At 39.0% G+C, this 11,788-nt stretch overlaps 1 protein-coding gene across 1 annotated transcript; it reads left to right on the top strand.

Moving 5' to 3' along the window:
* The first annotated feature begins 3,316 nt into the window (after positions 1–3,316).
* LOC115122568 (DNA-directed RNA polymerase II subunit RPB7) lies at positions 3,317–11,248 on the top strand. Its single transcript, XM_029651778.2, has 8 exons — positions 3,317–3,475; positions 6,413–6,522; positions 6,764–6,923; positions 8,045–8,095; positions 8,192–8,257; positions 8,387–8,458; positions 10,662–10,695; positions 10,966–11,248. Exons 1-8 carry the CDS (start codon positions 3,464–3,466, stop codon positions 10,977–10,979), a joined length of 519 nt encoding a protein of 172 aa, XP_029507638.1. The 5' UTR covers positions 3,317–3,463; the 3' UTR covers positions 10,980–11,248.
* The last annotated feature ends 540 nt before the right edge of the window (positions 11,249–11,788 follow it).

The raw sequence follows: 11,788 nt of genomic DNA, 5'->3' as shown, positions 1-11,788 counted from the left end.
AGCCGCCTAGCTAACGTTCGCCACAACAAATCTATTTCAAGTTATGTGCAAATGACCACTGACTTGATTGTGTGACTCATCCTAGGATACAGAGGAAGATACAAAAGAGTTTCAGAAACAAGTTATGATGGATGATGATCTCCAGCCCTGTCAGAAGTGGACGCCACCACAAAGCGGTCTGGGGACCTGGAAGTGTCTGTGGGTCTTAAAAGGGGTTGTAACCATAGACACACATTGGCCTTGCCCTGTTATAATTTAGCCTATTGCTTACAGGAAATTAAAACATGTACAGCTCTATGATGTTCTCTTGATTAACGTTATTTTATTACTGTTCGCATTAAAGAAACTGTGGCGAAGACACTTTTTTAAACGTTGGACGCCTTGTCCTGTATGATTTACTCCTCACATCAAATGAAATCATCAATCGTCTTTTAGGATGTATTGATCATTTGCTTTCTGCTACTTTGCAGTGATGAAACAGTAGATAGGACACTGAAATGATTCATTTGAAATGGAAAGACTTTACCACTGCGCTTGTCCCTGTCACTTTAAAAAAAATGATCTATGATATCTTAATTATTCACATACACCTTGCAACCTAAGATGAGTTGTTTTCTTTCTATTTTAAACTATTTATTTCTGGACATTCTCTCCATTCCTGACTCGGGGAAATGATTTGTAAACAGGGAGCTAAGAATTGGACTGTAATGTTGAACCGGCTTTAAACCAAGAGGAAGAGTCTGAGAAGAAAGAGGACGAGAGAAAGAAGATTCAAGCAAAACTGGGAAACAATATGCCTCTCGAATTTCTGCTTTTCACAAAACATTAGCCAAAACAACCCCACCCACCCACCACCAGCAGCAGTCAAAGCTCGGATCCAACACAAGACTAGTCAATTCGATCGATCGGGTTCAAGTACATTTACATCTCTATAAATGTGATATTTCAGTTTTTTTTAAATACATTTGCAAAAAAAAATCGAAACCAGTTTTTGCTTTGTCATTATGGGGTATTGTGTGTTGATTGATGAGGGGGGGGGGACAATTTAATCCATTTTAGAATAAGGCTGTAATGTAACAAAATGGGTTATTGTGTGTAGATTGATGAGGGGGGGAATGATTTAAACCATTTTAGAATAAGGCTGTAAAGTAACAACATGTGGATACTGAATGCTTTCCAAATGCACTATATATAGATGACTCTGTCTGTCACCATGTACTTGGCAGGGATCTTCTGCTTGATGTATAGGGGTAAGGGGTAGTTGAGGTAGCTATGAACTGTACCTATAGGTATGGGTAAAGTGACGAGGCAACAGCGTATGTGGTATGAAAGTGTGTGTGCATACTCAGTGCAAGACAATTAGTGCAACAAAAGGCTTGTGTCTGGAGCACTGCTGTAGCTCTAATAGAATTGAATTGTATACAGTTTACAAATACAGTTTGAATTGTATACAGTTTACAAATACCGTTTGAATAGAATTGTATACTGTTCACAAATACAGTTTGAATTGTATACAGTGTAAGGGTTTTCCTGTGGTGAAGTAGAGGTGGACCAAAACGCAGTGTGGTTATATTGATTCATGTTTAATAAAAACAGATAAACATGAACACTACAAAACAATAAACGTGGAAAACCAAAAACAGCCCTATCTGGTGCAAAACACAGAGACAGGAACAATCACCCACAAACACACAGTGAAACCCAGGTTACCTAAGTATGATTCTCAATCAGAGACAACTAATGACACCTGCCTCTGATTGAGAACCATACTAGGCCGAAACATAGAAATACCCCAAAACATAGAAAAACAAACATAGACTGCCCACCCAACTCATGCCCTGACCATACTAAATAATGACAAAACAAAGGAAATTTGAATTGTATACTGTTTACAAATACAGTTTGAATTGTATACAGTTTACAAATACAGTTTGAATTGAATTGTATACAGTTTACAAATACATTTTGAATTGAATTGCTAAATGTTTTGGTCTTCTCTCTAATCAGTGTGAGCATCCGTGAAGGCCTATTTTACCCACCGCATTCCTCATCCATGTAAATCATCTCTGATACATGGACTAATCTACTGATCAGCGACAACAGCTCTGTGGACATAGCTGCTTTCTACTTCACCCTCTGAGACACTGACCTGGGACTCACAGAGCCTAGTGCTGCACAGGTAGGAGAATACTGATCTGGGACTCACAGAGCCTAGTGCTGCCCAGGTAGGAGAATACTGACCTGGGACTCACAGAGTCTAGTGCTGCACAGGTAGGAGAATACTGACCTGGGACTCACAGAGAGAGCCAGAGGAGTTAACAGATGTTGGGCTGGTGGTGAACCAGACTGGTTCTGTGGTGGCAGAGAGAGAGAGACAGAGGAGTTAACAGATGTTGGGCTGGTGGTGAACCAGACTGGTTCTGTGGTGGCAGAGAGAGAGAGACAGAGGAGTTAACAGATGTTGGGCTGGTGGTGAACCAGACTGGTTCTGTGGTGGCAGAGAGAGAGAGACAGAGGAGTTAACAGATGTTAGGCTGGTGGTGAACCAGACTGGTTCTGTGGTGGCAGAGAGAGAGAGCCAGAGGAGTTAACAGACTCAGCTACAGGAAGTCTTCTTAAAGGGACTGAACAACTCAATACCCCCAATCCCTTTCCAATGACAATGTCAAACACTGTGGTAGATGATGCTAACGGTGATGACCCATTGTGTGCATCCCAAATCGCACCATACTCCATATATAGTGCACAATTTTTTAACTGAGAAAATAGTGCACTATGTAGGGAATAGGGTGGGTGCTATTTGGGACATATTCCCATATTAGTCTTAGATAACTGTTTTGGCATATACTTCCACTGGTCCTCAGTATGCTTCCTATTACAAGCGCTTACATTGCATTGATTGCTTACAATCAACTACTAATTTCATAATTATGTTCTGTTACACTCAGCATTTTACTGTATATGTATTTGAATTTATTGGTGTATACATATTTTCTACTTGAGTTATTTTCTGTAACTGTTTTAGCTTCTCAATGGAAGTGTCAACATTGAATGAATCTTGAAGTTCTGTTTTTGATCAATTACTTTTGCTTTGACTGACTGACACTCAGTGAATGTGTTGTCTATATGGGAAAAGTCTGATGGCCTGTCAGTGTCATGTCGGATGCATTTTTGTCTTATGTCATCTGTTGCTTCTTTTTAAAACCAAAGACATTTAAACTTAGTTCTTGTTCTTAAAATGAAATATTTTTATTTATAAGCCCACGAATCCTTGTCTTGAATCATAATTGGACCAAAACGCTGTGAATCTAATGATCCGGAAGTAAAACTTTTTCCAGAAGTCAAACATTACCGTCTTCCTGTGATGTGCCGCTGGACTTAAATAATAATTTAGAAAAGATAACCATTACTTGCTGATAAATTAAACAGAAGGCTACAATCAAGTAGGCGTCAGCGGGAAATCATGTTTTATCATGTAAGATGTTCGATTTGTATGATCTTGTGACGATAACACCCATGGCTAACTATGCTATCGCTAGTGCTAGCTTTGTTAGCCGGTTGGCTAGCTAACTGCTCTGTTAACTATTACCAAAATGAAAACCTAAACGTTCCATAATAGCATATTTAACTGTTTGATACATGTCTGGCGATGATAGTTTAAGAAAGCTACATGTTACTTTAGGGTGTTTTCACACATGGACCCTTTCAGACAATGTTTGTGGACTCCATGTGTGTTTTGTGTGTGCTGTGTGATACACACCAAAGGAACTCGGACCGCTCCAAAGAGCCCCCCCGAAGCGAACCGAATTGAGGCCATCTCGAGAGGTGATCAGAGTTCGGTTCGCTTGAATTACGCGGTCCGGTTGCCGTTTTTAGGATAATGTGAATTTAAAGCTCCCCAATGTTCGCTTGTCATTATTCCCGCAACACACACTAGATTACTTCAACAACACCGTTAACCCCTGCCATGATTCCTCACACTGGAGTCACAAAAGAGAGATGAGGTGCACGGAAAATGTGTAGTTAAACATTTTTTTTGTTTGCAATATGTGATCAATAGGCTGAGAGCTTCATACGCTACAATGTGAGAATCGCCACATTGGGTACAAAATATATTCTCGTTTTTAAAGGGGCAGTAGCCTACCTTGGTTGTACAATTTTCAATTACATTATTATTTATTCTGCAGTTATTATCCTACTATTTATTTTGTTAGCCATCAAATGTACATGTTAACAGTATCTTCCGATTAGAATGATATCTAATAGTAGCAGTCGGATAACACATTCTGATTGAATGGCTTGTCCTGCACTTTTGTAAAAACCCAGAGTGAATATTGGAGAAAGATATTGGTTCCTTTCTTAAACATAGCAATGTGAAAGCAAAGGGGACTCTGTCCACAAAATATGTGAAATGAACTGGCAAAAGAGTTGAGTCCTTATTCAAATGCAAGGGCAGTGTGAATACAAAGATACCGGAGTTCTTTAGCTTTTTTATTTTTATTTTTTACCCGAGTTCACTTTAAAGAGGACTATATGTGAAAACACCCTTAGACTCAATGAAAGTAACTGCTGTCATTCTTAGCTATAAACAGTATGACTTGTTCAGTACTAAGTTACCCACTGTAAAAACAAACTGTACACTAACTATATATACAGTACCTATCAAGTTTGGACACCTACTCATTCAAGGGATTTTCGTTATTTTGACTATTTTATACATTGTCGAATATAGGGAAGATATCAAAACTATGAAATAACACATATGGAATAATGTAGTAACCAAATCAGTGTTAAACCAATTAAAATATATATATATATTTTTTTATTCTTCAAAGTAACCACCCTTTTCCTTGATGACAGCTTTGCACACTCTTGACATTCTCTCAACCAGCTTCATGAGGTAGTCACCTGGAATGCATTTCAATTAACAGGTGTGCCTTGTTAAAATGTAATTTGTGGAATTTTCTCTTTAATGCGTTAGAGCCAATCAGTTGTATTGTGATAAGGTAGGGGTGGTATACAGAATATAGCCCTATTTGATAAAAGACCAAGTCCATATTATGGCAAGAACAGCTCAAATAAGCAAAGAGAAACGACAGTCCATCATTTCTTCAAGAAATTAAGGTCAGTCAAACAGTAAAAATGTCAATAACTTTGGAAGTTTCTTCAAGTGCAGTCGCAAAAACCATCAAGCGCTATGATGAAACTAGCTCTCATGAGGACCGCCACAGGAAAGGAAGACCCAGAGTTACATCTGCTGCAGAGGATAAATTCATTAGAGTTAAATGCTTCACAGAGTTCAAGTAACAGACACATCTCAACATAAACTGTTAAGAGGAGACTGCGTGAATCAGGCCTTCATGGTCGAATTGCTGGAAAGAAACCACTACTAAAGGACACCAATAAGAAGAAGAGACTTGCTTGGGCCAAGAAACACAAGCAATGAATATTAGACCAGTGGAAATCTGTCCTTTGGTCTGATGAGTCCAAATGAGAGATTTTTGGTTCCAACCTCTGTCTTTGTGAGACACAGAGAAGGTGAATGGATGATCTCTGCATGTGTGGTTCCCACTGTGAAGCATGGAGGAGGAGGTGTGATGGTGTGGGGGTGCTTTGCTGGTGAAACTGTCAGTGATTTATTTAGAATTCAAGGCACACAACCAGCTGATTACCACAGCATTCTGCAGTTATACGCCATCCCATCTGGTTTGAGCTTAGTGGGACTATCATTTGTTTTTCAACAGGACAATGACCCAACACACCTCCAGGCTGTGTATGGGCTATCTGACCAAGAAGGAGAGTGATGGAGTGCTGCATCAGATGACCAGGCCTCCACAATCACCCAACCTCAACCCAGTTGAGATGGTTTGGGATGAGTTGGACCGCAGAGTGAAGAAAAAGCAGCCAAAAAGTGCTCAGCATATGTGGGAACTCCTTCAAGACGGTTGGAAAAGCATTCCTCGTCAAGCTTGTTGAGAGAATGCCCAGAGTGTGCAAAGCTGTCATCAAGGCAAAGGGTGGCTACTTTGAAGAATCTAAAATCAAAAATATATTTTGGTTTGTGTAGCAACAATTCCCACCTGTTAATTTAAATGCATTCCAGGTGACTAACTCATGAAGCTGGTTGAGAGAATGCCAAGAGTGTGTAAAGCTGTCATCAATGTAAATGGTGGCTACTTTGAGGAGTCTCGCATATAAAATATATTTTGATTTGTTTAACACTTCTTTGTTTACTACATGATTCCATGTGTGTTATTTCATAGTTTTGATGTCTTCACTATTATTCTACAATGTATAAAATAGTAAAAAATAAAGAAAACTATTGAATGATTAGGTGTGTTTATAAACTTTTGACTGGTACTATATATATATATATATATATATATATATATATATATATGATCATTCACAGATTTCCCTGGAGCATGAGATCCTGCTCCACCCTCGGTACTTTGGTCCCAATCTCCTGAACACTGTGAAACAAAAGCTCTTCACAGAAGTGGAGGGAACATGCACAGGGAAGTGAGTAGTATTGAGCCTGGGAAGCTTCCCTTTCATTAATCTGGAACCCACACTCAGTATTGCTCAGTGTAGTGAAACAAAGTCATATTCAGTTTGGACTCCAGGCTACATTTCAATGTAGACAAGAGACCACAAATTGTCTTTACAGTTTGCACACTTCCACAACACTGGGTAGGTTGTTTTGACCAGTGACACGTGGATATGCTTGTTCAGTTATTGACTCAGTAATTCCCTGTTTCAGATATGGATTCGTCATTGCGGTGACCACCATTGACAACATTGGTGCAGGTGTCATCCAACCAGGCAGGGGATTTGTGCTTTACCCTGTCAAGTACAAGGCTATTGTCTTCCGTCCATTCAAAGGCGAGGTGGTAGATGCCGTGGTTACCCAGGTCAACAAAGTAAGGAAACAAAACAAGGGCACCCCCCCCCAAAAAAAATTTTTTTTTTTACTAGGCAAGTCAGTTAAGAAAAAATTCTTATTTTCAATGACGGCCTAGGAACAGTGGGTTAACTGCCTGTTCAGGGGCAGAACGACAGATTTTGTACCTCGTCAGCTCGGGGGTTTGAACTTGCAACCTTCCGGTTACTAGTCCAATGTACCCTGCCGCCCCAGGGTAGCCTAATGGAAATCTATTCCCTTATGTCAGGGGTCATCGGCTAGATTCAGCCACTGGATGATTTAAGAAATATTACAAGTAATTTGTTGCCTGCAAATTGACCGTATTGAAGCCCAAACAGATATAATATTTTCAAACCTTGCTACCATTTCTATACAATCACATATCTCTCTACTATGCATGGGAATACTTTGGAATATATTTCCAAAATTTAAATCAGATCTAATTTGCTGGTGTTTTTATAGTCTTTTATCCCCAACAATGAATTATTTTTTGGGGGGGCCAAATAAAATAATCTGTGGGCCAAATTCATTGTTCTAGGTACAAAAGATTATGTACAAATGTAATACAAATAAAATAATAAATATTGTATATGAAAACAATCTGAGAGGTTGCCCTGAAAACATGGAGTGCTGACAGACAGTCACCTGAGTGGCTCAGTGACCTGGGACGTTGGAAGATAGTCTATGACTGAGATGTAGACATATTTCTGGGTGTCTGCCATGACGGAAAGGATGGGGGATAGATCGTCTTGAGCGTCCATAAGTTGATATTTGAAGTGGAGCACTCTGAAACAATGGGACAGTTTAACCATCAGTAGCATTATGCAAAAGGGGGTTAGCTCTTCAGACTGTGTGGAACAATAACACCCTATTCCCTTTATAGTGCACTACTTTTGACCAGAGTCAATAGGGTAGTGCACTACTTTTGACCAGAGTCAATAGGGTGAAATTTGAATAGGGTGCAATTTGAGTGGGGTGCAATTTGAATAGGGTGCAATTTGGGACACATGCAAATCTTCTATAAATCTCATTACCATCTGAAATAAGGTTTGACAATAATAGATCATATTGTTTTCATGGTGAAATTTAAAATAATTGAAGATGTCCTGTTCTTTTCAGGTTGGACTGTTCACAGAGATCGGTCCCATGTCCTGTTTCATCTCTCGTCACGTAGGTCCACATGGAAATGTCTCCTTTTAGTGGTTGAATGGTTTTATTCAGGAACTCTTTAATAAATGTCAATGTGGTTACTTACTGTTTCTGCAGTCCATTCCCTCAGAGATGGAGTTTGACCCCAACTCAAATCCTCCCTGTTATAAGACCACTGATGAGGTGAGATCTAAAACTTGTTCTTTACTAAATAGTGGTGGTTTGGTTGTCATTTTACAAACTGAATGTTGAGTAAACACAACTCTTGGATTACATGTCTTCTTATTAAGGATTCTGTCTTCTCCACATTAGGACATTGTAATCCAACAGGATGATGAGATTCGGTTAAAGATCGTGGGAACAAGAGTGGATAAAAACGACATTGTGAGTATGCTGTCAAATCCCCATCAACTAAGGATGCTACCTGACAGACCTATACAATGGATTCAGAAAGTATTCAGACCCCTTGAGCTTTTCTACATTTTGTTACATTACAGCCTTATTCTAAAATGGATTAAATACATTTTAAAAAATTCAGCAATCTACACACAATACCCTATAATAACAAAGCGAAAACAGGTTTTTAGAAATGTTTACTAATTTATTAAAATAAAAAGAAAAAGAAGTATTCAGACCCTTTGCCCTATGAGACTCAAAATTGAGCTCGGATGCATCTTGTTTTCAATGATCATCCTTGAAAAGTTTCTACAACTTGATTAGAGTCCACTTCTGGTAAATACAATTGATTGGACATGTTTTGGAAAGGCACACACCTGTCTATATAAGGTCCCACAGTTGACAGTGCATGTCAGAGGAAAAACCAAGCCATGAGGTCAAACAAATTGTTCATAGAGCTCCGAGACAGGATTCTGTCGAGGCACCGAGCTGGGGAAGGGTACCAAAAAATGAAAGTGGCCTCTTTCATTCATAAATGGAAGAAGTTTGTAACCACCAAGACTTCCTAGAGCTGAGCACCCGGCTAAACGGAGCAATCGGGGGGGAGAAGGGCCTTGGTCAGGGAGGTGACCAAGAACCCGATGCTCACTCTGACAGAGCTCTGGAGTTCCTCTGTGGAGATGGGAGAACCTTCCAGAAGGACAACCATCTCTGCAGCACTCCACTAGTCAGGCCTTTATGGTAGAGTGGCCAGACTGAAGCCACGTCTAAGTAAAAGACACATGACAGCATGCTTGGAGTTTGCCAAAAGGCACATGAAGGACTCTCGGACCATGCAAAACAAGATTCTCTGGTCTGATGAAACCAAGATTGGCCTGAATGCCAAGCGTCACGTCTGGAGGAAACCTGGCACCATCCCTACAGTGAAGCATAGTGGTGGCAGCATCACGTTGTGGAGATGTTTTTCAGGAGATTAGGAGACTGGGAGACTAGTCAGGATCAAAGGAAAGATGAACGGAGCAAAGTACAGAGATCCTTGATGAAAACCTGCTCCAGAACAACGACCCTAAGCACACAGCTAAGACAATGCATGGGTGGCTTTGGGACACATCTCTGAATGTCCTTGATTGGCCCAGCCAGAGCCCCGGACTTGAACCCGATCGATCAAACATCTCTGGAGACACCTGAAAATAGCTGTGCAGCAACGCTCCCCATCCAACCTGACAGAGCTTGAGAGGATCTGCAGAGAAGAATGGGAGAAACTACCCAAGCACAGGTTCCCCAAGCTTTTAGCATCATACCCAAGAAGACTAGAGGCTGTAATCGCTGCTAAAGGTGCTTCAATAAAGTACTGAGTAAAGGGTCTGAATAATTTATTTGAATGTGATATCCTGTTTTTTATTTTTTATAAATTAGCAAAAGTTCTAAAAACCTGTTTTTGATTCACCATTATAAGGTATTGTGTGTAGATTTTTTTCCCCCTCATCAATGTAATCAATCATAGAATAAGGCTGTAACGTAACAAAATGTGAAAAAGTCAAGGTGTCTGAATACTTTCTGAAGGCCCAGTATATCCTCACAGATTGCAAGCCACCGCGCACTATCTATTTGTAACAGTATTTTTATTGGAATTTCACAATTTTCACCCATATTAAGAGATACAACAACAGAGACAAAGCACACAAGAAAAAAAAACAAGAAAAACAGCACCCACTTACACATATCTACGCGTGTATATATATATATATATATATATATGCATATATACATATATATATATATATATATACATATATACATATATATACATATATACATACATACACATATATATATATATATACATACATATACTTACACACACATATACACACATACATATATACATATATATATATATATATATACATACATACATACACATATACACATATATATACATACATACATAAATATACATATACATACACATATACATACATACATGCACTCATGCATATATACGCGTACCCGTACGCACACACACCCATACATACGTACACCATTTTCCTCTTCCCGCTCGGTGCTTCTCTCACCCCATCACCATCATTGCGTCTCACCGCGCACTAAAGTATGAAATATTTCCATAGTCTCATCCCCGTAAAGAGCCCTGTAAGTTGCAATATTGAATATTTGCTTTCCTCTTTTTCAGTTTGCTATTGGATCCCTCATGGACGATTACCTGGGTATGTTGTTTTCACTTTTATTGGCCTTCTTTTTTTTAGGAAGAGTCTTGTTGGTTACAAACTTCTTCCATTTATGAATGAAAGAGGCCACTTCCATTTTTTGGTACCCTTCCCCAGCTCGGTGCCTCGACAGAATCCTGTCTCGGAGCTCTATGAACAATTTGTTTGACCTCATGGCTTGGTTTTTCCTCTGACATGCACTGTTAATCTTTTTTTTTTAATGATTGAATTGATCTGCAAATCATTTTTTTTCTCTCTTTCTCTTCTCAGGTCTTGTCAGCTGAAGTCCCTGCAGTGTCAACATACATCTCTCATATTTTATGTAAATGCCTCGACAATATAGTACTGTCATTTTTCTAGGTTGATAATGTGGTATTGCTACAAATCCTGTACTAAGTTGGGACACCATATGAATACATACTATTGAAACCACACAGAGCCTGTTGATAAGCAGGTGGTTATGTTGCTGTATTGTCTGAGTTACCCTTCCAGTTGCTGTTGTTTATTGTATTTCTACAACTTGAACTGGAAATAAATGTTTATTTTTTGGTAATGTTGACCTTGTCTTCATTGAATGTTTTGCAAAATATGTTTTGCATTGAGGTCTGCTTCATTTCGTATGTGTTGTGCTTTTTAAAATACACACAAATAACAAATGGGTTACAGACCTATCCATCACATTCAATCAATGGAAATTCTTTGAAACCAACTTCGAAAAATACATGACATTTTATTGTCGTAACGCAAAATCGTCCACACTTTGTATAAATTGATTTTTGGGCCCATAATGCAATTCTACATCAAATGGGTGAGGCTTGACTGCGTTTTCAGTTTTTGAAGAAAATGGCGGAAAATATGCAGCCGGAGTCTGACAAGATCCGATACAAATTCATTGCTCTAACTAATTATGACAAATGTTAACAACATGTTCGAGCAATGTAATAACTTTTCAAATAAGTTACATTACACGTTATTTTGACTGACAATTTGTTATCTACGCTATCCTTACGTACAACTGTTAGAGTTGCGTAAATTCGAATCTGATATCAGGATAAATATAACAATGAGTCACCGATTGTATACTATGTATTTG

Source organism: Oncorhynchus nerka, linkage group LG6 (genome assembly GCF_034236695.1).
Source record: "Oncorhynchus nerka isolate Pitt River linkage group LG6, Oner_Uvic_2.0, whole genome shotgun sequence".
Lineage (NCBI taxonomy): Eukaryota > Metazoa > Chordata > Actinopteri > Salmoniformes > Salmonidae > Oncorhynchus > Oncorhynchus nerka.
The sequence above is the reverse complement of the archived record's forward strand: the minus strand, read 5'-3'. Positions and strand labels throughout refer to the sequence as shown.